The 25,946-nt window shown below is 44.7% G+C and overlaps 2 protein-coding genes across 3 annotated transcripts; one reads left to right on the forward strand and one right to left on the reverse strand.

The window, feature by feature from the left end:
• The first annotated feature begins 682 nt into the window (after nt 1-682).
• lrrc39 (leucine rich repeat containing 39) lies at nt 683-6,721 on the forward strand. 2 transcript variants are annotated; one of them, XM_034232251.1, is made up of 7 exons: nt 683-1,438; nt 2,142-2,390; nt 2,981-3,089; nt 3,200-3,356; nt 3,605-3,741; nt 4,811-4,956; nt 5,490-6,115. In XM_034232251.1, exons 2-7 carry the CDS (start codon nt 2,281-2,283, stop codon nt 5,671-5,673), a joined length of 843 nt encoding a protein of 280 aa, XP_034088142.1. In that variant the 5' UTR covers nt 683-1,438; nt 2,142-2,280; the 3' UTR covers nt 5,674-6,115. The 2 variants fall into 2 exon arrangements, with proteins under 2 accessions (XP_034088142.1, XP_034088141.1); XM_034232250.1 differs by lacking the exon at nt 5,490-6,115 and adding an exon at nt 6,177-6,721 and having other exon boundaries at nt 690-1,438.
• A 1,638-nt stretch (nt 6,722-8,359) lies between these two features.
• On the reverse strand, nt 8,360-23,984 carry trmt13 (tRNA methyltransferase 13 homolog). Its single transcript, XM_034232252.1, has 11 exons — nt 23,830-23,984; nt 21,027-21,073; nt 20,890-20,956; nt 20,145-20,204; nt 19,973-20,042; nt 19,791-19,897; nt 17,248-17,442; nt 16,515-16,587; nt 16,363-16,437; nt 15,529-15,913; nt 8,360-10,210 (listed from the first exon to the last, which is right to left on the reverse strand). Exons 1-11 carry the CDS (start codon nt 23,938-23,940, stop codon nt 10,045-10,047), a joined length of 1,356 nt encoding a protein of 451 aa, XP_034088143.1. The 5' UTR covers nt 23,941-23,984; the 3' UTR covers nt 8,360-10,044.
• Nucleotides 23,985-25,946: the final 1,962 nt, after the last annotated feature.

Genomic DNA, 25,946 nt, shown 5'->3' on the forward strand with positions numbered 1-25,946 from the left:
GAGTGAAGCAGTGAACTCAGCAGCAGCCGCTCCCTGTCCCCGGAGGCGTCCCTCTCACTTTGAGTCCTTGTCTGGTGAAACTCAGCGTGTGGATTCAGCAGCTGCTTGAAGTGCAAGGTGTTCCAGTGTTCCCTCCTGTAGACGTCCTCTCAGTGGAGTCTTATCCTCAACAACATGTTGTTTGTCTCAGGTGAGTCGAAGTGAATCATTACAATGATCAGGTAAGTAACACATTAAGTCTTTGAAGGTCTGGTATCTTATCTATGAAATGTGTGAGGGTCATAAAAAGAGCAGGTTGAAGACCTGAAATGGAACCATTTTACAGCTTCACAGCTGTTGTTTTCATAGTGTTGATCTAACCTGCTACAAGAGGCTCCCTATTTTTATGACGCTGTATTGTAGGCCCAGTTTAATATGTAACTCAGTTGTATGTCATGTGGTAACTTAAGGGGCACCCGCTCTGGGATCCCTGAGAAAAGACCTCTGCAGTGGTTTTCACTATAAGTCTTTTTTTTTTTTGGACGGACACAATAATTAACATTTTTTTTACCATGTTCAATCTGAATTGACTTTACAATAAAAACATCTATATTGATTCTGACTTTTCTGCATCCAACTCACAGGTTTATCATTGCTTTGAGAACAAAGGTTATTAATGTAACCCTTTTAGAAGATATGGTCCTTTGTTCTGGAAACAGGCTCGGGGCTGAACAGGTTACAATAATGAAACAAAATACACTATATAGTCGAAAATATTGGCACACTCCTCTTAATCATTGAATTCAGGTGTTGAACATAACACAAAGATACATCTGCCTTTTTGTAACTAAATCAAATATAAATGTCCATGATCCAGCCTGCGACCTCGCCTCGTGCTTGTGAGACAGAACTCCAGTTACATTCCAGTTGTATTCTTCTTCGTCCTTCCTGTTTTGATCACGCTGCTCTTTTCAAAATTCAGATTTTTTTTCCCATACTCAGAAATCTGCTTTTTATAATTAATTGATGTCCTCGTCTTTGTTTTCATTCTAAATCTCCTAAATAGCAACTGGCTGTTTGTATGGAAGTCTTTGAGGGGATTCTACCTTCTGACGCTTCTGAATTTAATCTTTTGAAAGGGAAATAAACTCACAGAAAACCTGTGTAACAGAAGTTAAATAAATGCAGAAATAAAAACTGGATTTAGTTTCTAAAAGTCTGCCTCTGAAGGCCAGAGTCAGTGAAGCCATGTGATTCCTCAACAGAACATATTAAAACGGATATCAAATAGAAATAATCTGCTTCTAGCTTTAGTTCTTATTAAAGGTGTATTTATATCAGCAGAGCGTCATGTGACTCTCTTTGTGTCGGAGGGGTCATGTGACCCTGGAGGCTAAAAACAGACCTGAGGTCAGATTACAGGCGCAGGACGCAGCATGGAGGACGCCTGCAGTACAAGGTGAGGCTATAAAATACTACAATACTTCCTCTGAATAATACCAACAGTACACACACTGCTGCACACACACACCAGGCGAGACACCATACTAACACATAATACTGCGATACTAAGCTTATACTACTACTGAGATGAGACACTATTCAGAAATACTACAAAACTACTCAGTTAATACAGAAATACTACTGAATACACACATGTACACAAACACGATGTAAGACACTATAGTACTGCAATACTGCTACTGAATACTACCAACACACTGAGTACTAACAATAACACTACTAAATACTTTACCGATAATACTTCTACAATACTAGGGAATACTTCAAACAATACTACAGCAATACTTCTGAATACTACTACAATACTATACTCAACACTACCAACTATACTATTAAATACTACGGAATACTTCAACAATACTGCTGAATACTACTAACAATACTACTGAATTATACTCAATTATACCAATAATATCACTAAATACTACTTAATAGTACCATTAATTTTACAAAATGACTACTGAGTACCACTGAAATAATACTTTATACTGCCAATACTACAGAAACACGTCTGAATACTTCTTCAAAATACTTCTTTATATTATAACCATACTACTGAATACTTGAAGAATACGAGGTATGGAGTTCTAACCTATGAAACTATTTTGAATAATATTTTGAGGTAATATTTCCCGCAGGATGCTGAGAGGCAGGAAGACGTCATCCTGTCCGAACTCACTGTGACGGCACAGGAAGTGATCAACAACAGGAGGTGATCAACAGGAAGTGGTAAGCAGGAAGTTGTCAACAGGAAGTGGTCAACAGGAAGTGGTCATCATGGTGGTCGTGGCCTGCGGCTCTGTGAGCTCCATCAAAGCTTTGTGGGAAACGAGGATCAAGAGAGTCCAGGAGGAGAAGGAGGACCAGACGAAGAGCCCGAGGAGCAGGTCAGAGAAACTTCTGTTATTATAAACACCTGCATTCTCTCTAATGTCCAGCAGGGGGCGACTCCTCCGATTGTGTAGAAGTCAAAATGTTCCTACTTCTCTCTTGATTTATTACCTCAGTAACATTTTCCTGATGAGTTTATGTTTCAATCTGTAGTTTCAAGTCTTCTTCAACACAGCATGATGTCCCTTTAGGAAAAGATGGTCCCATTTGGAGTAAGATGATGAATTGGCAAAACAGGACATACATTTGTTTAGCTATTCGACTTCACCAGAGCCCTGGTGCAGACTGAGTACTGGTCCCTGATAGTTCATATCAAGTTCTGGTCTGTAACAATCCCTGTTCCTGGTTCAGTCTGAGTCCTGGTCTCTAATGGTTCTGTTCCTGGTTCAGTCTGAGTCCTGGTCTCTAATGGTTCTGTTCCTGGTTCAGTCTGAGTCCTGGTCTCTAATGGTTCTGTTCCTGGTTCAGTCTGAGTCCTGGTCTCTAATGGTTCTGTTCCTGGTTCAGTCTGAGTCCTGGTCTCTAATGGTTCTGTTCCTGGTTCAGTCTGAGTCCTGGTCTCTAATGGTTGCTGTTCCCGGTTCAGACTCAGTGTTGGTGCCTGGGAGGACCGGGCGATTCTGGCCCGGCTGAAGGAGAAACTGCAGACTGAAGAGGGACGGCTGGTCCTCCGGATCGAACAGGAAGACTGGAAGGTAAGTGAACCTGCAGGAGGTCTAAATGGACCCTGTAGGAGGTCTAATTGGACTCTGAAGGAGGTCTCAGTGGTGGTCTCTGCTGTCTCTGATGTCTCTTCATGTTTCAGTCGCTGCCGGGCTGCTTGATCCAGTTCACCCAGGTCCAGGAGTGGCAGATCCACCGGACCGGCCTTCAGAAGATCCCTCAGTTCATCTCCAGCTTCCAGAACCTCATAGTTCTGGATCTGTCCCGAAACGGGATCTCAGAGATCCCCAAACCCCTCGGTCAGTACATCTACAAACAATGTTTAGTCTTAGTAACACAGATTCCAGGGATCTAGACCTGGTTTTGCAGTGAGTCCTGTTGTGGTTTTGTCTGAGTGAGTCCTGTTGTGTTCTGGTTCTCTCTCAGTGCGTCCTGTTGTGTTCTGGTTCTCTCTCAGTGCGTCCTGTTGTGTTCTGGTTCTCTCTCAGTGAGTCCTGTTGTGTTCTGGTTCTGTCTCAGTGAGTCCTGTTGGGTTCTGGTTCTGTAGGGCAGCTGACCCGCCTCAAAGAGCTGCTGCTGAGCTACAACAGGATCGAGTCTGTTCCTGAAGACCTGAGCGGCTGTGAGAGTCTGGAAAGGCTGGAGCTGGCCATGAACCGGGAACTGAGCGAACTGCCAGACCAGGTACTGACCACAGATCAGTTACAGACCAGGTACAGATCAGAGACCAGGTACAGATCAGAGACCAGGTACTGACCTCAGATCAGGTACAGACCTCAGACCAGGTGCAGACCTCAGATCAGGTACAGACCTCAGACCAGGTGCAGACCTCAGATCAGGTACAGACCTCAGATCAGGTGCAGACCTCAGATCAGGTTTCAGACCTCAGATCAGGTGCAGACCTCAGATCAGGTACTGACCTCAGATCAGGTACAGACCTCAGACCAGGTGCAGCCCTCAGATCAGGTACTGACCTCAGATCAGGTACAGACCTCAGATCAGGTACAGACCTCAGATCAGGTACAGACCTCAGATCAGGTACAGACCTCAGATCAGGTACATACCTCAGATCAGGTACAGACCTCAGATCAGGTACAGACCTCAGATCAGGTACAGACCTCAGATCAGGTACAGACCTCAGATCAGGTACATACCTCAGATCAAGGTACAGACCTCAGATCAGGTACAGACCTTCAGATCAGGTACAGACCTCAGATCAGGTACTGTACCTCAGATCAGGTACAGACCTCAGATCAGGTACATACCTCAGATCAGGTACAGACCTCAGATCAGGTACTGACCTCAGATCAGGTACAGACCTCAGACCAGGTGCAGCCCTCAGATCAGGTACTGACCTCAGATCAGGTACAGACCTCAGATCAGGTACAGACCTCAGATCAGGTACATACCTCAGATCAGGTACAGACCTCAGATCAGGTACAGACCCTCAGATCAGGTACATACCTCAGATCAGGTACAGACCTCAGATCAGGTACATACCTCAGACCAGGTACATACCACCACCAAGGTAAGGATAAATAACAGGCTCAGATCAAGTATAGAATAGGAACAGACTGGGTAAAGACCACCACCTCAGTCCGACTACAGACCAGGTAAAGACCACTACCTCAAGTAAAGACCTTTACCTCAGGTAAAGACCACTACATCAGGTAAAGACCACTACCTCAGTCAGACTACAGACCAGGTCCAGACCCCCCCCCCCTGTCTGACCTCAGGTGTGTTTGACCCTCAGCTGAGGAACCTGAAGAAGCTGAACCACCTGGACCTCTCCATGAACGCCTTCAGCTTCATGCCGGACTGCCTGCTCCACATGCCGGCTCTCGAGTGGCTCGACATGGGAGGAAACTGCCTGGAGTGTTTACCTGAGGACATCGACAGGTGAGTCCCTGAGGCCCCGCCCCATTTCTGCCACCAGCCAATGAATGCTGAACCAGCTATTGCAGAAAATAATCTAACAAACAAACCTTTATGATACTTACAGCTTTAGTTCAGTCGTTTGTATTCACAGTTTCAGCTTCATTATTTTAATTAATGTTATAGTTTTTTTCTTGTACTTGTACTTCTAATACCTCAAGTACATTTTCCTAATCCTACTTAAATACTTTTACTTAAGTACCATTCTCGGTGTTGTTTTTTACAGTGTGGTATTGGTACCATCCTACTTTATTGTATATTGTGTCTAACGCCCTTGTTAGGAAAATATCACTCGACACCAGGTTGAGAATCAATAATCAGGTTCTAATTTATTCTTGCAAGAAGGAGCAGAGTTCAATCACATACAAAGGATATGGGTTAACTCACACACTGTGGTGTTGCTCAACGGAGCAGGAACAAAACATCAGGCTTATTTAGTCCAAAACACGGAGATAACAACAAGTCGTAAATCGAGGTGGCGCTAATATCATCCGCAGGTGTCGGAAAGGTGACGGGGACATCTGCGACGTTCTTCCTTCACGCCTCATAGAAATGAGATATTTAGGAGACAGCAAGTATGTGTCTTCTCATAAATATCAACAACCTGAAATGCCCTGTCTCCTCCTATCACAGCAAGAGGCAGCTGCTCCGTCGTACAGTTCAGAGTCACACATACTGTAGGATCAGTGCATTAAAACAACCCATAAAGTGGAGACAACTTGTATTTTCTCCAACACCCTTCAATATTGTTTTCTTGTCGGAGTTTATAGATTTATTATCTTCACGGTCTACTGTATATGTTTCTACTTTGTAATGCGGTGTTGTTTATTACTACTTATGTGCAATGTTTTGTTTTGTTGTTTTTTATGCTGCTGCTCTTATCTGATCTTACTATTACTCAAGTAACTGAGTGAATACTTCTTCAACCACTGCCTTTCACAATAAAAGCCCTGCACACATAATGTTTCATTTTTACAATTCTTCATTTAGAAGAAGTTGAGGACATTTCACCAGTTGCAATGAAATAGACTTGCAGTTACAGGGAGTAGTAAACCTTCACAATAAGGGAACAGTAAGCATTGAAACCCTCCCTCTGATGTGCATCTTATACAACGTTCATGAACCTTATAGAGCATCTGGAGAGTTTCCATCCCGTTTATTGATGAGTGTGTGTGTGTGCTCAGGATGGAGACGCTGCACACCCTGTGGCTGCAGAGGAACGAGCTGCAGAGACTCCCAGAGAACATCATCCGGATGCAGAACCTGACCACGCTGGTCCTCAGCAGCAACCGACTGTCAGACATCCCCCCGCTGATGGAGGACATGTCCAGACTGCGCTTCGTCAACTTCAGAGACAACCCTCTGAGTCTGGAGGTGACGCTGCCAGGCAAGAGGAGGAAGAGCAGCGAGGAGGAGGGGGAGGAGGAGGGGGAGGAGGAGGGGGAGGAGGAAGAGGACAGGGAGTTGTTTGGGAGAGAGTTCATGCAGCTTTACATCCAGGAAGCCAGGAAGAGAGCGCACGCCTTCCTCAACATGCACCGAGCCAACAGCTTACATCATTCACTTTAATATCTGGTCAAACACAGACTCTGATATGAGTCCTCTCTTGCTGATGTTCAGGTGTATATCAGTATGTAGTGTCTCTACTTTAAAGAGTCCTCTCTTGCTGATGTTCAGGTGTATATCAGTATGTAGTGTCTCTACTTTAAAGAGTGCTCTCCTGCTGATGTTCAGGTGTATATCAGTATGTAGTGTCTCTACTTTAAAGAGTCCTCTCTTGCTGATGTTCAGGTGTATATCAGTATGTAGTGTCCTCTACTTTAAAGAGTGCTCTCCTGCTGATGTTCAGGTGTATATCAGTATGTAGTGTCTCTACTTTAAAGAGTCCTCTCCTGCTGATGTTCAGGTGTATATCAGTATGTAGTGTCTCTACTTTAAAGAGTCCTCTCTTGCTGATGTTCAGGTGTATATCAGTATGTAGTGTCTCTACTTTAAAGAGTGCTCTCCTGCTGATGTTCAGGTGTATATCAGTATGTAGTGTCTCTACTTTAAAGAGTCCTCTCCTGCTGATGTTCAGGTGTATATCAGTATGTAGTGTCTCTACTTTAAAGAGTCCTCTCCTGCTGATGTTCAGGTGTATATCAGTATGTAGTGTCTCTACTTTAAAGAGTCCTCTCCTGCTGATGTTCAGGTGTATATCAGTATGTAGTGTCTCTACTTTAAAGAGTCCTCTCCTGCTGATGTTCAGGTGTATATCAGTATGTAGTGTCTCTACTTTAAAGAGTCCTCTCCTGCTGATGTTCAGGTGTATATCAGTATGTAGTGCCTCTACTTTAAAGAGTCCTCTCCTGCTGATGTTCAGGTGTATATCAGTATGTAGTAGCCTCTACTTTAAAGAGTCCTCTCCTGCTGATGTTCAGGTGTATATCAGTATGTAGTGTCTCTACTTTAAAGAGTCCTCTCCTGCTGGTGTTCAGGTGTATATCAGTATGTAGTTGTCTCTACTTTAAAGAGTCCTCTCCTGCTGATGTTCAGGTGTATATCAGTATGTAGTGTCTCTACTTTAAAGAGTCCTCTCCTGCTGATGTTCAGGTGTATATCAGTATGTAGTGTCTCTACTTTAAAGAGTCCTCTCCTGCTGATGTTCAGGTGTATATCAGTATGTAGTGTCTCTACTTTAAAGAGTCCTCTCCTGCTGATGTTCAGGTGTATATCAGTATGTAGTGCCTCTACTTTAAAGAGTCCTCTCCTGCTGATGTTCAGGTGTATATCAGTATGTAGTGTCTCTACTTTAAAGAGTCCTCTCCTGCTGATGTTCAGGTGTATATCAGTATGTAGTGTCTCTATTTTAAAGAGTCCTCTCCTGCTGATGTTCAGGTGTATATCAGTATGTAGTGTCTCTACTTTAAAGAGTCCTCTCCTGCTGATGTTCAGGTGTATATCAGTATGTAGTGCCTCTACTTTAAAGAGTCCTCTCCTGCTGATGTTCAGGTGTATATCAGTATGTAGTGTCTCTACTTTAAAGAGTCCTCTCCTGCTGATGTTCAGGTGTATATCAGTATGTAGTGTCTCTACTTTAACAACAGGAGAGGGAACACCACAGAAAGCAGAATAGGGACTCTTTAATTACTGACTGTTTCCTGTTTGTGTAACCATAGTGCCTCTTCAGGGACGTTTTTTAAAATGTTCTATAATGTTGTATGTCCTTCCTATATTTACTAAGTGTATGTTAACTCCCATAAAAAGTGTATATTGATGCACATATCTCACACTGTAAGAACAAATAAATATCCCCCTTTGCATTAAAATTGTATTTATATATTTTATCATACAAAATCTATTAAAAATGAGAAATAAAAAGGGTTAATTAAAGTAAAAACTCTTTAATAAAAACTTAAAAAACGTTTGAAAACATATTTTCATTTAAACTGTAAATAAAAACCCTGATAGTGTCTCTACAGTGAGGCGTTCAGGGGACAGCGGTCAGCAGGACGTCTCTCTGCAGTGAGGCGTTCAGGGGACAGCGGTCAGCAGGACGTCTCTCTGCAGTGAGGCGTTCAGGGGACAGCGGTCAGCAGGACGTCTCTCTGCAGTGAGGCGTTCAGGGGACAGCGGTCAGCAGGACGTCTCTCTGCAGTGAGGCGTTCAGGGGACAGCGGTCAGCGGGACGTCTCTCTGCAGTGAGGCGTTCAGGGGACAGCGGTCAGCGGGACGTCTCTCTGCAGTGAGGCGTTCAGGGGACAGCGGTCAGCGGGACGTCTCTCTGCAGTGAGGCGTTCAGGGGACAGCGGTCAGCAGGACGTCTCTCTGCAGTGAGGCGTTCAGGGGACAGCAGTCAGCAGGACGTCTCTCTGCAGTGAGGCGTTCAGGGGACAGCGGTCAGCAGGACGTCTCTCTGCAGTGAGGCGTTCAGGGGACAGCGGTCAGCAGGACGTCTCTCTGCAGTGAGGCGTTCAGGGGACAGCGGTCAGCAGGACGTCTCTCTGCAGTGAGGCGTTCAGGGAACAGCGGTCAGCGGGACGTCTCTCTGCAGTGAGGCGTTCAGGGGACAGCGGTCAGCGGGACGTCTCTCTGCAGTGAGGCGTTCAGGGGACAGCGGTCAGCGGGACGTCTCTCTGCAGTGAGGCGTTCAGGGGACAGCGGTCAGCGGGACGTCTCTCTGCAGTGAGGCGTTCAGGGGACAGCGGTCAGCAGGACGTCTCTCTGCAGTGAGGCGTTCAGGGGACAGCGGTCAGCAGGACGTCTCTCTGCAGTGAGGCATTCAGGGGACAGCGGTCAGCGGGACGTCTCTCTGCAGTGAGGCGTTCAGGGGACAGCGGTCAGCAGGACGTCTCTCTGCAGTGAGGCGTTCAGGGGACAGCGGTCAGCAGGACGTCTCTCTGCAGTGAGGCGTTCAGGGGACAGCGGTCAGCAGGACGTCTCTCTGCAGTGAGGCGTTCAGGGGACAGCGGTGAGCGGGACGTCTCTCTGCAGTGAGGCGTTCAGGGGACAGCGGTCAGCGGGACGTCTCTCTGCAGTGAGGCGTTCAGGGGACAGCGGTCAGCGGGACGTCTCTCTGCAGTGAGGCGTTCAGGGGACAGCGGTCAGCGGGACGTCTCTCTGCAGTGAGGCATTCAGGGGACAGCGGTCAGCGGGACGTCTCTCTGCAGTGAGAGGTTCAGGGGACAGCGGTCAGCAGGACGTCTCTCTGCAGTGAGGCGTTCAGGGGACAGCGGTCAGCGGGACGTCTCTCTGCAGTGAGGCGTTCAGGGGACAGCGGTCAGCGGGACGTCTCTCTGCAGTGAGGCGTTCAGGGGACAGCGGTCAGCGGGACGTCTCTCTGCAGTGAGGCGTTCAGGGACAGCTGTCAGCAGGACGTCTCTCTGCAGTGAGGCGTTCAGGGGACAGCGGTCAGCAGGACGTCTCTCTGCAGTGAGGCGTTCAGGGGACAGCTGTCAGCAGGACGTCTCTCTGCAGTGAGGCGTTCAGGGGACAGCGGTCAGCAGGACGTCTCTCTGCAGTGAGGCGTTCAGGGGACAGCGGTCAGCGGGACGTCTCTCTGCAGTGAGGCGTTCAGGGGACAGCGGTCAGCAGGACGTTCTCCAGAGTCACCTGACTGCTAACGTATCGAGTCAGTTTGCTGTTGAATCCTCTCTCCTGCAGGAAGTGGATTCTTCCGGCGTCGATCAGCTGTTTGCAGAGACGCCCGACCTGCTCTCTCTCCTCCACCGACAGGAACCTGCAGAGAAAACATGAGGGGGGGATGGGGGGTTACAAAACTGTTAAAAAACGGATGAAGTTTTTGTCATTTCAGCGATTTGTGTTTCGAGCAAATGGAGAAATTAAAAAGCACTCGCATTTATTAAAATAGGGACTATTGCCTCTTGTGGTCAAAATGAGTAGTACAACAACAAACACAAGCAACACAGCACCATCACTGCCACAATGAAAGTGGTGAATGATGTGGCGAGTATTTTAGATAATAAGCAGAGTTGTGCAGCTCTATTTGTTGACCTTTCCAAAGTGTTTGATACCGTCGATCATCACATCTTAAAGCAGAGGCTACTCAGTATCGGCATATCCAGCCATGCAGTGGGTGGTTTGTGAACTACCTCTCTGAAAGGTCCCAATGTGTTCACTTTGATGGGCTGTCTTCTGAGTGGTTGAACATTGCTAATGGTGTTCCTCAAGGTTCTGTTTCAGGTCCACTTTTATTCTCCATATCAACAGTTTAGGTGAAAATGTGGATGAAGCTACTTTACATTTGTATGCGGATGATACCGTGATGTTCTGTGCAGGTCCCTCCATTCAGGAGGCTGGTGTTAAATTACAGGCTGTTTTTAACATTATTCAGACTCAGCTCTCTGAACTAAAGCTTCTTTTAAATGTTGATCAAACCAAGGTAATGCTCTTTTCTAAAGCTACAAAGACACCAGAGCCTGTTTTAGATATTGTAACTATGCAAGGAATAAAACTTGAAGTGGTTACCTGTTATAAATACCTTGGTATCTGGCTTGATGATTGTCTCTCTTTTAAACTTCATGTCAATAACCTGCTTAAAAAACTGAGGGTTAGGCTAGGTTTCTTCTACAGGAACAAGTCCTGTTTCTGGCTTGAGGCCAGGAAAAGGCTCTGTGACCTTTGACCTGTGCTGGACTCTGGTGATCTGATCTATATGAATGCACCTACTGCTCATTGCCTGGAAAAGTTAGATGCTGCGTATCACAGCGCACTGAGATTTGTGACAAACTGTAAAGCATTAACCCATCACTGTACCCTGTATGCAAGGGCTGGTTTGCCTTCACTAACTGCACGGAGGCTCAGTCACTGGTACATTTTCATATACAAAGCCATGTTAGGGAAACTTCCATCTTCCATCTGCTCCCTGATCTCACGGAGAATTGTGAGTGGCTACTGCCTGAGATCGCATGCTGTGGTTTTATTAAATGTGCCAACTAGGGGTGCAGGGTCGGCTCTAGAACAACTCGAATGGGGGGGCAATCATTTACCAAGGGGGGGGCACACACTGCCGTCAACAACCAACACACAAACACCAACGCAACTTCAATTTAAAAAAAAAACATGCTGTAAAGTCTATTGTCTTTCACACACATTGCAGGGGTGTAGTGCTATTGTAGGCTATAGTGCACCTATGACTTGTGCATACATGCACGGTTGTGGCACGACCACCAAAACAGAAACATATAAGGACAGAGGGTGTCGTTTTCTCATACTGATATTCTGCACAAACTGTGCTGTTGTATTTGCTGTAAAGTGTCTTTACTGTAGGTTATTTTTTATTATACTGTATATACAGCACTTTGGCTCGACCAAAAATCGTTGAAAAATGTGCTATATAAATAAAACTTGATTTGATTTGATATGGACATAGGCCATCATATAAAAAGTGTGCAAATGTATTTAGTATCCTATCCATATGAACATGTTTTAGGTGGGGGTGGACCTAACCTCCTCTAGGAGGGTCTGGGGGCATGCTCCCCCGGGAAGATTATTTTTAAAATATTGAAGTTAAATGCATCAATCTGGTGCACTTTGAGAGCAAAGTGAAGAGATCTATGGATAGCCTACACTCAGCATCCATATGAAACAGAACTGTACACATATTTACTTTTTCTTTATGGATATTTCACTAATCATTCCCCTTTTAAACTGTATTCTTGTGTCCTATAGTATTTCATACCCGTTTTTCATTTATTCTCTCTTTAATAACTATAATGATCATATAAAGGTATTCCTCGAAAATACTTACATAAATGGTGACCAAACCGTTTGAGACCCACTGAGATAACTTACACTAAAGTGAACTATCTAAACACTGAGAGAGTCCTTACCTCACTGAGCTGATGTTATAAGATCCTCTCAGTCTGACAGGAGAGGACTGTCCTCCACCTTGGTGTAGAAACAGCCCTTTATATCCGTTAGCATAGCTAGCTAACCAGATGCTAACCACAACATTCCACGTTACCGCTCGCGCACTCACAAAATGCGCTCGTGCCACACACACAGAGCTTGAATGAAACACAGAGACCCATGTACTTGTACTGTACTGTATATCATATTATTTTTGATGGCTTTACTGTATAATCAGTGTAACAGATTAACAGATTGCCACTGGGCTTTCATCTAAACACTCAGCCACGTAATGATAACAAAAAAAAGGTCGGGGGTCATTGGTCAAGCAACACACCAATCAGAGAGCAGCAGTGAGCACACCTCAGGCTGTGTTTTATATTTGTATTATTTATTTCTGATGTATTTCACACAAAAAACCTGTCGTGGAAACGTTTTCACTTAGCCTATATGATAAAAAAAAAAAAAAAAATCGGCAAAGTGGCAAGGCTTGCCCACCCTGCGTTGGGTGGGCACAGTGACTCATTTGGGGGGGCATGGCCCGCGAATGACCCCCAATGACGCCGACCCTGTAGGGGTGTAACGGTATCCGTATTCGTCCCGTACCGTCACGGTTCGGACGTCACGGTTCGGACGTCACGGTTCGGCACACGCAGTCACACGACGAATACGCCTTTTTTTACGAGTGGGAAAAAAGTCTGTCATTCAGGGCAGTATCCACTACACTATTTATAATCCAGGGGGCGGTGTTGCGCCTAAAAGCTGTTTGCCAGCCGCCCTTAAACAACACATGAAGAACAAGAAGAAACACAACAACAACACGAACAAAATACAAGAAGAAGAAAAGTTAGTTTGGCGATTTCAGATAACACACAGGAGCTAGAACCACCTGCTTCTTTTAAACCAGCTGTGTGGGAACATGTCGGGTTCCCTGTGGACTACAATAACGATGGAGTGCGAGTGGTGGATCGGGAGGACGGTGTGTCGGCGTGGCTCGACAGCGGTGCGGTATGCTAATAGAACACACGCCAAACATGCTACATCATATCAGAAGGCATCAGCCAGATTGGCCAATCACCGGAGCCCAAAAGACAGCAGCAGTTCAGCAGCTGATCCCCGCTGTTTAAACCAATAGGCATGAGAGCCGAGAGACCAACATAAATAACGGAAGCTTTTGGCACATGTTGTTCAACGACTTCGCGCTCTTGAAACAATTTCTTATTATTTATGATGTAATATTTTCAAGACATTCTTTTTAGTTTTACAGCTTATTGAACCTTTTAGTTTTTACATCAGCCATTATAAATAATACGGCCATCTGAGTGTGTGTGGTTTATTTTTTAACTGTTTAATAAAGTTAATTATTCAAAATGTCAGAGTTCCTTATTTTTAAACTGAAACTTGCTACTGTTCAAAATAAATAACAACAAACCTGGAATTATGCATTTTGGACTTTTTTTTGCTTTTTCTTGTTGTACCGAACCGTGACTTCTGTGAACCGTTACACCCCTACTGGCAACTGCTAGGACTGTCTTATGGAAGACAGCTTTAGATGCGCAGCTCCTCTGTCTTGGAACACTCTGCAATTGAAATGGAAACTGAACAATCTGGTGCCACTAAATGTTTTTAAAGCTGGGTTGGATGCTACTCAATCGGAAGCTGTAGGTACCTGCTCATGTGGATAGTTATTGTAAATTGTAATCCCTGTAATGATGCTGTATGATGTCCTTTTGTTGTTCTGTTTATGTTTCATGTGGAACTACTTGAGCAGGTCTGCCTTGGAAAAGAGATCAATGATCTCGATGGGATTCTCCTGGATAAATAAAGGTTTGAAATTAATTGAACACTGATACCTCATTCACACCAACGCAACTCCGGTTCAAGCTCCGTGCTAGAGCTTTTCAGGTTCAGAACCGGTTCTTCGGTTTAGCAGAGGCTCTTTTCACACCGCCCAGAGTCCGACTGGTGCTGCGTCATCGTTTGCGTCATGACATAACCCGCGGAAACCCCTCACAGCTGACACCGACAACAACAACAATGGCCGATTGTGCTCCAGCTTCCTCTGTACCTCTTCGGAAGACCAGATTCCCAGCAGGTAGCTGGTCTCTTCAGTGGACCACTGCTGCTTGTTACGTTTCTCCATCGTTGGATAAAACGCGGGCTTCTTGTTGTTGTTCAGGAGTTGATCTGTCTCTGCCCCCGCCTCAACGTAAGCGTAACGTATGCGGTGCTTTTGCTGAGGCTGGACAATTTTTTGGTGCTTGAAACGAACCGGATTCCGGAGCTAATGGCGCGTTTCCACTGCAGCGGGTAGCCCCGTTTAAGCGTCCTTAACCGTCCTCAAGCGGCCAGGCCGGTTTTTGGTGGCCTTTCCATATAGCCTAGTACCGGCCAGCGGGTACTTTTTCCCTCTTTTTCCGGCCTCATAAAATCGTGGTTCCCTCAGACCAGGGCCAGGGCTGAACTAGTGACGTCAACACTCTCGACTGCTGATTGGTCAGAGAGAATCGTCACAAGATCGCGCGCGAGTTCATCCCTAGCGTCGCATATATATTTAGAAGCAAGCTTGCAAGCATTTTTATAAACAGCATTTTGTAAACGGATGAGCTACAAAAATGGCTACGTCTAATAAGAAAAGCACACCGTGGTCGACCGAGGAGGTGACGACGTTCCTACATCTCATTGGGGATGATCAAATCCAGCGGGAGCTCGACGGAAGAACTCGAAATGTGAACAAAAACAAAGCCGATCGCCCCGCCTACACTGCGTTGCTACCCCAGGTCCTAAACTGTAATGGAAATGCGCCACGGCCTGGGCCGGCCAGCGAGGCAGCCCGAGGCCTGAGCGAGGACGCTTAAACGGGGCTACCCCGCTGCAGTGGAAACGCGCCATAAGAGGCTGCTCCGCTGCGGTGTGAAGAGGAAAACCCGGTGCTTTTCAAGCTCCAGCTCCGAACCGGCCCTGAAACACCGTTGGTGTGAATGAGGTATAAAAGACTTTCCTGCTAAAACGTTTCCCACATGATCTAAAGTCTTAAAGCAGCAGGGAAGAACATTTATACACAATTAAAAAAATGATCACCAGAATATTTACTGTCTCACTTTCCTTTAAGTCTTCTATAAAAACCAGAACAGAGAAAAATCTGAAGTAAACTAAAAAGTAAAACCTCAGAGGTGAGATATTTACCCGCTCACAGCGTCCCTCTCCTCCGCCGGTTCGTGCTCTTCCTCCTCTCTGCTCTGATTGGCCGGATCCTGAGATGGAGCGTCCTGATTGGTCGGTCTCATTCCACACGTGGCCCAGCTCGACATCCTGCAGAACGCTGAGAACTCTTCGGCTCCGATTCCTCGCTGCAGGAAGAACTCTTTCCCAACGTAGTGACGCCACTCACAGCGGTTGTGACAGCACAGCGCCACGGCAACGCCCAGAACTGGACCAGGACCAGAACCAGAACCAGGAACTCGATCAGGCTCTGCTGAATCCTCTTCTTCTGAGGTTTTGAGGCGTTTCGGTGGTGGTCCGCTCTCCTCTCGGGGTCCCGGTGTGTCGAGCAGACAGCGGAGAGCCAGATCTGAGACAGAAGATGTTAGAAAACTCTCACTCGTCACCAGCTTGAGCTTGAACCTCAGGATCCATGTATCTGTGATCCTCTCCAGAATGGAAGGAGTCTTCACATACAGAGCATCAACTAGTTCCTGAACAGTGTCCTTCACATGCTGATATCCAAGAGAGGGAGTTACACAGTCACAAGATGGAGGAATAGAAAGCAGTATTCAATGTTTACTTCAGATTAGCTCCACGTCAGAAATGAGCATGCTTGATGTCTCTCTCCATAGAGGCTGAATCATCATGTTAATCACATAGCTATCATCTGCCTCAAACAGTCCTGATGCTCTTCTAGGTAATCACACATCCTGTCATGTTCACAGCTACAGTTGATACCTTTGTTATCAAGTTACTCTCATGTTGGAAGAGGACTACTCTCCCAACAGAAGAGGAAACGCTGAGCCCTGCTCTCACCTGTCGCGGCTCCACACAGGTGTTTCCCCACGGCGACCAGAGGCAGCTTCCTGTCGGTGAGCGGCGCCACTTTACCTGGAGACAGCAGAGAGACAGGAGGTCAACAGCAGAACTCACCTGGACTCCAGAGACTCCAGATGTTCATCCCTTACTTAAGTCCAGATGCTGGATGTCGACCTGCAGCCTCTCGAACTGAACTCCAGCCTCCTGATGTTTCCCGTCCACCTGATGAGACAAAAATCACTTAAACCATGAACTCATCTCTCTGAAGGCTCTGTGAGCAGGGTTCGAGTTCTAATCTGAGCTTCATGGGGGTCTTTAAAACTAACGCACACACAGCAGCAGCCCTCTACTTGCTACAAACTTAAATATGAAAAGGTTCAACTACGCACACCACATAGCACACCATCTCGGCGCAGCACGCTCACAGGCATAGATTGATTGCGCACCTTGGAGTTGAAGTGCTGGCATAATGTCATTCAAGAGAGAATACGATGCCTATTTACCTCGTTAACATAAATACATCGACACATGCATGATTTGTGATTCAAATAATGGTTGTTGGTAATGTATTAGCGACCCCCACAGATGTAGGATTTCACTGCTTCAGGAGCTCAGACCTCCTTAGCTCCCATTGGCTCCCACATAACTCCAACCCTGTCTGAGAGGTAAACAGTTAGTGTGTATCTTTAGGGCTTTTATTGTGAAAGGAAAGCAGGAAGGAGTAATAATAAGTAACCTGTTCAACACTGAACCCCCCCCCCCCCCCCTTATCTGTTTCTGTTTGTCTCCTTACGTAATTTCTTCTTCGTTGTGTAATTCTCTGTCAAAGCGTCTTTGAGTTTCTAGAAAGTGTCATGAATTATTATTAATAATGTAGTTTACCTTGAAGCGCGTGCTGCTGCGCTCCACCAGCAGGAACTGCAGGTCCTTCAGATCCTCACCTGTCTTCAGGGGGTCTCGTCTCCTCAGGGCTTCGTGGATCCAGTGGGAAAGTTTCCCTCGACCCGCTCCGAACTCCACGAAGCTCCGCCCCCTACCCAGCAGCCCCAGCGCCTCCATGTGACCTAACAGAGAGGACTGCACACACCTGACAGGTGAGAGAGTTCTCTTTTTAGCGGGCTAGATCTCCATGGTAACTGATGCTGAGCGGCTAACCTGCTCCGGAGCAGGTTATGTTGCAGGCTAAGAGCTCAACTCAGTGAAAGCACCGCCTGCTGACCAATCAGAGCTCAGTGTGCGGAGTTTAAAGCGATCAAGTCATATTACAGGAGAAAGGAAATACAGAAAAGCTGCCGTTGCAGGAAAGACGGCCGGCAAAAATCAGCGACTGTGTGAGCGTGAACATGAATAGAATATCAGCTCCATCTTCAGAGCAATCTCACTATTATAACATTAGCGTTAAGAAAGCTTACTGAAATATCTGCCACAACATAAGTAACCGGATCAGAGTCACATTAAGTACAGTCCATATCACTTCATAATGTATCATCTCCTGATCTGAGTCAGCTGAGCCGTATCTGGCCGTGCAACACTCACAGCGTCACAGACTGGATGCAGAAGCATTATTTGAAGCAACACATTAAGTTGAGGAAACACTGGAGTCAAATGTAATGAAAGTCAGATGGTGTCTTAGACGGGCAGTGATATCATAAAGCTGTTAATGTACGCATTCAAACACTTGTTCTGTTCCCAGCTGTGTTCACCTTGCAGGTGCAGCTCTGTGGCTTTGATCCTGGATCAAGTGTTTAAGTCATGGATGTTTAAAGTTTAACTTCTTCATATGTCTAATATTATAGTTCACTTTTCATTCAGGAAGTATGACGCTGCGCTGTCAGTGCGCTTCTCCATGTCTGTGATTGGTCGAATGCTCCAGATACCACCCCTCTCATGTGAACACCTAACTAGATAGGACACGGCTGGCTTGAGCGATCCACTTGATAACCCGCGTCGTAGGACCGCTTAGCGAGAGCGCGTATGTTTTGGATTAGGCCAACCGGCTAACTCAAACACATCCAGGTTAGGTTGAACCAGCTTCGTAGTATACCCCCCAGGTGTTTGTTTACCTGCTGCTCAGGTGTTTGTTTACCTGCTGCTCAGGTGTTTGTGTTTACCTGCTGCTCAGGGGCCTATACTACGAAGCAGGTTCAACCTAACCTGGATGTGTTTGAGTTAGCTGGTTGGCCTAATCCAAAACATACGCGCTCTCGCTAAGCGGTCCTACGACGCTAGTTATCAAGTGGATCGCTCAAGCCAGCCGTGTCCTATCTAGTTAGGCGTTCACATGAGAGGGGTGGTATCTGGAGCATTCGACCAATCACAGACATGGAGAAGTGCACTGACAGCGCAGCGTCACACTTCCTGAATGAAAAGTGAACTTTAATACTAGTAAAAAATGAAGAAGTTAAACTTTAAACATCCATGACTTAAACACTTGATCCAGGATCAAAGCCACAGAGCTGCACCTGCAAGGTGAACACAGCTGGGAACAGAACAAGTGTTTGAATGCGTACACTAACAGCTTTATGATATCACTGCCCGTCTAAGACACCATCTGACTTTCATTACATTTGACTCCAGTGTTTCCTCAACTTAATGTGTTGCTTCAAATAATACTTCTGCATCCAGTCTGTGACGCTGTGAGTGTTGCACGGCCAGATACGGCTCAGCTGACTCAGATCAGGAGATGATACATTATGAAGTGATATGGACTGTACTTAATGTGACTCTGATCCGGTTACTTATGTTGTGGCAGATATTTCAGTAAGCTTTCTTAACGCTAATGTTATAATAGTCAGATTGCTCTGAAGATGGAGCTGATATTCTATTCATGTTCACGTTCACACAGTCGGTGATTATTGCCGGCCGTCTTTCCTGCGACGGCAGCTTTTCTGTATTTCCTTTCTCCTGTAATATGACTTGATCGCTTTAAACTCCGCACACTGAGCTCTGATTGGTCAGCAGGCGGTGCTTTCACTGAGTTGAGCTCTTAGCCTGCAACCTAACCTGGTCCCGACCAGGTTAGCCGCTAAGCATAAGTTACCATGGAGATCTAGCCGCTAAAAAGAGAACCAGCTTCGTAGGACCGGAAAGCCGGAGTTTCCCCTGAATTTAGCCGCTAAGAGAAAATCCTGCTTCGTAGTATACCCCCCAGGTGTTTGTGTTTACCTGCTGCTTCAGGTGTTTGTGTTTACCTGCTGCTTCAGGTGTTTGTGTTTACCTGCTGCTTCAGATGTTTGTGTTTACCTGCTGCTTCAGGTGTTTGTGTTTACCTGCTGCTTCAGGTGTTTGTGTTTACCTGCTGCTTCAGGTGTTTGTGTTTACCTGCTGCTTCAGATGTTTGTGTTTACCTGCTGCTTCAGGTGTTTGTGTTTACCTGCTGCTTCAGGTGTTTGTGTTTACCTGCTGCTTCAGGTGTTTGTGTTTACCTGCTGCTTCAGGTGTTTGTTGGCGGAGTCTCCGTTCTTTGGGTCGTCCAGTTCCTCCTGAACGACCGGATGAGACAGAAAACCGTCCTCAATGTCGCACTGCAGTCCTACAACAACAACATCCTCATCATCCTCATCCTCATCATCATCCTCATCTAACTCACAGGTGAATGTTGACTCACCTGTGGCGGCTGTCTTCAGTTTGTCCAACAGAGACTGAAGCTGAGTCCGGCTGAGATCACACAGACTCACCTGAGACGCAGCAGCTGTTATTAGTAGGTCTAATGTCTGTATTATTATTATCACTACTATGGTTTATATGATCATGATTACAATATTCAGGTGAGACGTTACCTGCTGGAGCGTCTCGTCTCCGTCAGCTGGTCCAGCGTTTATGTTCTCCACATAGTAAACCTGCAGGAAGTCAAAATCACATTTCATTGAGCTTCAAATAAATAAAATACATAAAACAATATATTAATAATAATACAAATAAAATATAACCGTTTTCAAAAAATCATGTACATTAACAGTAAAGAAGTTCAAAAAATCTAAATCATGTATTTTTTCAGAAAATATCAGAATTATGACTTTTTTCTGAATATCCAAAAATGATGACTTATTTTGACTTTCTTCAAAAATCACAAAATTCAGATTTTTTCACCAAAAGTTTCAAAATGACTTTTTTTCCATAAAATCTCAAAATTCTGACTTTTTCCCTAAATTCTGACATTTTCCCAAAAATCTCAAAATTCTGACTTTTTCTCAAAAATCTCAAAATTCTGACTTTTTCCCAAAAATCTCAAAATTCGGACTTTTTCTCAAAATCTCTAAATTCTGACATTTTCCCAAAAATCTCAAAATTCGGACTTTTTCTAAAAAATCTCAAAATTCGGACTTTTTCCCAAAAATCTCTAAATTCTGACTTTTTCCCAAAAATCTCTAAATTTGGACTTTTCCCCCAAAATCTCTAAAATCTGTTTTTTTCAGAAATGTCAGAATTCAGATTTTCTTCTGAATAACAATTAAAAAAAGAAGTAAAAAGAATGATAACAATAATCAAATGATAATAACAATGTATTTGTAATAGTGGTCTCACAGGCTTGGGCTTCTCTCTGGAGTTACATTTCTTCAGGTGTTTTTCCAGCTTGTCTTCACTCACGGTGCTGAAACAGGAAGTGATTCATTAAACCTCCTGATTATTAATAAAGCTATAATTATTATTTAGTGACTCACTGTTTGGGGTCCAGAGGACAAACGATCCTCCTGCAGCTGCCCTCCTCCTGCTCACAGGAAACAGGGATCAATCATCTGACACTAATTATACATTTTAGGTTCAGGTTATTGATTAGTTACTAAAAACAACAGACAGATGCACCCTGCTCCGTCACCTCTGAAAACATTAAAAAGTACAAGCATTCAAAGTGAATAAATAAATAGGTGCTACCTACACTGCTCCCACGTATTCCTCAGTTGTTCATAATATACTTTAGAGCAGGGGGTCCACTCAAACACACAGGGGGCCAAAATAAAAAATGGGTACTAGTCGAGGGTTCAATGTTTATTGCAGAACTTATTGAAATGAACTTATTGCACATATTAAACCTTGGAATTAACAAAGCTTAAATTATTGCCTATAAAATAGGGCTGCTCAATTAATCGTATTTTAAATCGTAATTACGATCATGGCTTGAAACGATTACGAAAACAACGTATTGGTTTTTCAGTTGAATTATTCTTAAAGTTCAGGGAAATCAACTGTTAAAAACATGCTGTTCACATTTTTCTTCTCCAATAAATTGATGTTTTCAAAGTAAATGGATAATCGTTTTTAATAATCGTGATATCAATTATTGACCCAAATAATCGAGATTATGATTTTTGCCATAATCGAGCAGCCCTACTATAAAAACAACATTAAACATTAAATAATCAGCTGCATTCATTTCTTATGGCTCTATCTGCAGCTTAGAGTCATTTCTTATGAGTACATTTCCCCACAGGCCAACAACAGCTTCAACAAAACTATTCCCCTCACAGAGAAACCAAACATGCCCTGTTGTCCTGAGAGAAAGTGCAGAAGGAAACATCCATTAAACTCTGGCCGTTTCTCAATGTCGAGTATTCCTGCTGCAGAGCCACTATTTCAAGTATACTACGTCATCGAGTGGCGCCGAAGGACTGTTTAAATGTTAAATGGTTAAATCCATTATTAAAAATTGAACGTGTTAAATTTAACGCAGAAATTATCCTGCGGGCCGAAACTAAATCCACCACGGGCCTGATTTGGCCCCCGTGCCTTGAGTTGGACTAGGGTTGCCAACCGTCCCGTATTAGCCGGGACGCCCCGTATTTGAGCCAAAAGGGGCGTGTCCCGTACGGGACTTTGTTTGTCCCGGACTCCCGTGTAAAGGGAAAAATAAAATATATTGTTCTGTTTGCGCGAAATGCAGTGTATAGGTCTGGCTGGCTGCGTGCCTGTGTGTTTGTGTGCTTTATAAGAAGGGCGCTAGGACCGCGGCATCACTGTTTGTGTGGCATGTCAGCCTGTTCAGTCGTGGGGGGAAATGAGCGCTGCCGGTGGAGGAGGTGATAATGAAAGAGGAGAAGAGAGAGAGGATGTGGTTCTGGGCCCTTCTAAAAAGAAAATACTTGTGTCTTACAACAAACAGTGGGAAGGAAAACCCAGTTGGGTAAAGCCCGTGAGTGGAGATCTGTCTAGGGTCTTCTGCGCGTGTGTGTGTGTGTGTGTGTGTGTGTGTGTGTGTGTGTGTGTGTGTGTGTGTGTGTGTGTGTGTGTGTGTGTGTGTGTGTGTGTGTGTGTGTGTGTGTGAGAGAGTCAGCTGATTGATGGGAAAATGGTTGGTGGAAGGATAACATTAAGTCTAATAATGATGTACCGTGCATGTTCACATCATGTATACTTTGCATTACTTAATACAATTTTTCAAATATTTTATTTTTTAACATTTTGGACAAAATAGCCAATTGTATATCGAGGTGCCCAGATGTCCCTAGTGCCCACCTATCCGATTTGAACATGCTGATGTACAATGTGATGTAGTAGCCTAATGCAGGTGTAAGACCATTGTGTTTGTATTGTGTTATAGGTATGCATAGTTTTCTATGCATTTTGAGGGTTTTGGGGGGTTTGACCCCCAAAAACATTTTCGACCCCTAGGGGCTGGCTCCCCCAAAATAATTAAATAACATAACCCTAAACCGAAATAAAGTAACAAAAAAAAGTAACTAAATCCGCCAGAAACACGAAAATCTTCGCGCGCACGCCCGCGGGGGACACATGCATATGTCCCGTTTCTCCATTTCTGGAAGTTGGCAACCCTAAGTTGGACACATGTGGTTTATAGCATAATAACGCATTCATGTGTTTAGTCATTTATGGTTTCAGCTGGAAACTGGATAATATAGTGCAAAATGTTCTAAAATGTGAACATGTCCCTGGTATACAACAAAGCATGGCCTCTATAGTATACGTACAGATATCACTGACTCCTGCAGACATAAGCATTATATTTCTACAAGGTTTCTGTAGATGGTGTAGTAGAGACTCTACAGTGATCTGAGAACACCTTGACTTTAACATGAATCTGAGTTTGTGCATTTTAAGCTATTTGAATACACCATGTTGCACACAGTACACACAGTACACACAGTACACACAGCACACGCACAGACACACGGTACACACAGACACACGCACAGACACACGGTACACACAGTATACGGCACATAGTACACACACACACACACACACACACACACACACACACACACACACACACACACACACACACACACACACACACACACACACACACACACACACACACACACACACACACACACACACACACACACACACACACACACACACACACACACACACACACACACACACAGTACAGGAGTTCAGACTAATGAGGATCCCTCGCTCAGCTGTTATCATGGTCCCTGAACTCACCACTGGTCCCTGAACTCACCACTGATCCCTGAACTCACCACGAGTCCTTGCACTCACCTGAGTCGCGTGCTCTCCGCAGAACACATTTCCTCGAGCCACGATCATTTTACAGAAGCGTTTCTTTTTCTCCACGAAGAATCCACACCTGCCGGGCAGGGGCGCCGCCATGTTGGAAAACAGTGACGTGGTGACGCTCCTGCTGCGTTCAAGTGCTCGGCACAACCGTAGGAAATACTGCGGAGATACGAGTTTGAGTTTGTTGGTTTTCTTGTACTTTTTGTACTTGTACTGTTTTTCTTACCTTACTGAACTGTCAAAAATGATTATTGGGGCAACGAGTGGAGCTTTCGGAAGTAATTTCAAAAATAAAAGCTCTTGCAAACTCCATCTGATATTTCTTTGAAAATTAGGGATTTTTTTCCTTAAAATTCTGAATTTTGACATTTTTCAAATATTCTCAAAATGATGAATATTTCTGGATATCTCAATACTCTCACTTTTTTCAGAAAATCCCCAAATTATGATTTTTTTTCAGAAAATTCTAACATGACTTTTTCATGACATTTGGAATTTTTCTGAAAATGTCAGAATTCTGATTTTGTTCAAAATAAAAAAAATCAAGGTTGTTCGTTAGTCCAAAAATCAGCTCCTAACGTCTATCCCTATCGTCTATCCCTTGACCTCTGTGTGAAACGTCACGGGGGTAAGGGATAGTGGATAGGAGAATTCAAAAGGACTTAGGAGAAGAGACTGCCGTACTTTATGGGGTCTGAGCTGCCATAAGGAGGGGTCTGAGCTCCCACAGACGCAGTGAAATCATACATCTCTGGGGGTCGCTAATACCAACAACCATTATTTGTAATCACAAATAATGCATGTGTCAATGTAATGAGTATTATTTACGTTAACGAGGTAAATAGGCTAAAAGAAAAACATGTTTTCCAAAAGAACTACGCATCTCTGAATCAATGACAATATGCTGCGCTGCACCTCCAAGGTGCGCAATACATGATTAGGCAATCTATGCCTGTGAGCGTGCTGCGCGAGCCGAGATGATGTGTGTGCGCGTAGTTGAACCTTTTCATATTTAAGTTTGTAGCAAGTAGAGGGCTGCTGCTGTGTGTGTGTGCGTGTGCGTGCGTGTTAGTTTTAAAGACCCCCATAGAGCTCAGTATAACTCGAACCCTGTTCCTAAGCTAAATGGACTATTCGACTGCAGCCCAGACCTTTTCAAAAAAGCCTTTCAGGAAGCCTGCCTCTCACGTCCAGGGAACCTTAATCATAGGAACATGTAGGAAAGCAGATATATTTATATTTCCCCCCAAAATGACTCCTGTGAGGGTTAGGGTTAGCGTGTTCAGTGTTTCCCACAGATCTGGAAACACCTATATTAAACAGAACTGTATACATTTCAATAATCATAAAATCATGGCCATAACCAATAACATACCATTTCCAATATGAAAAAAACACTGAAACTTGTTTATTAATTTATTTTTGGTTCATTTATAGTTGTGAGTGTGTCTGAGCTCCTGAACCAGCCTCTCCCCTCTCCCCCCTCTCCCTCCTCTCCCTCCTCTCCTTCCTCTCCTCCCTCTCCCTCCTCCCTCCTCTCCCCCTGGTCCTCTTTGAGGCAGCAGCAAAGACTAGTTTTCTCTCAACAAGTTTTAAAAGTGTATCTTACCTTTTTTCACCTAGTTAACTTTTTATTTATTTATTCATGCATATTTTACTAATCACATTACATTTCATTTAGCTGACGCTTTTATCCAAAGCGACTTATAATGACCGATTACAGGGACATTCTCCCTGGAGTAACTAAGGGCTAAGTGCCTTACTCAAGGGCACACTAGTGGTGGTGTTCCTGGCGGGATTTGAACTCACAGCCTTCCGATCTTCAGCCCACCTCACTATCCATTAGACCAATCACTACCCTCTCAAATGGAAATATGTGTTTACATAAATGGTGACCACACCGTTTGAGACCCACTGAGAACTTAGACTAAGTTAACTATCTAAACACTCAGAGAGTCCTTTACCTCACCTGAGCTGAGGTTATCCCGAGCTTGAATGACACACAGAGACCAATCGAGGGCTTTGATTTATGATCTGTATGACAGTGGCTGTTACGTCCCCAGCTCGCTTAGGGTAAAAGGGAAGCAACACGAAACCAG

Source organism: Gymnodraco acuticeps, unplaced genomic scaffold (assembly GCF_902827175.1).
Source record: "Gymnodraco acuticeps unplaced genomic scaffold, fGymAcu1.1, whole genome shotgun sequence".
NCBI lineage: Eukaryota > Metazoa > Chordata > Actinopteri > Perciformes > Bathydraconidae > Gymnodraco > Gymnodraco acuticeps.

Coding starts and splice junctions, on each gene's coding strand:
- lrrc39 (XM_034232250.1), top strand. CDS start 2,281: ATGGTGGTCGTGGCCTGCGGCTCTGTGAGCTCCATCAAAGCTTTGTGG. Junction 2,391..2,980: donor ACGAAGAGCCCGAGGAGCAG/GTCAGAGAAACT, acceptor TTCCCGGTTCAG/ACTCAGTGTTGGTGCCTGGG. Junction 4,957..6,176: donor TTACCTGAGGACATCGACAG/GTGAGTCCCTGA, acceptor GTGTGTGCTCAG/GATGGAGACGCTGCACACCC.
- trmt13 (XM_034232252.1), bottom strand. CDS start 23,940: ATGGCGGCGCCCCTGCCCGGCAGGTGTGGATTCTTCGTGGAGAAAAAG. Junction 20,205..20,889: donor CCAGAGAGAAGCCCAAGCCT/GTGAGACCACTA, acceptor GACTTCCTGCAG/GTTTACTATGTGGAGAACAT. Junction 16,438..16,514: donor CATCCAGCATCTGGACTTAA/GTAAGGGATGAA, acceptor TGCTGTCTCCAG/GTAAAGTGGCGCCGCTCACC.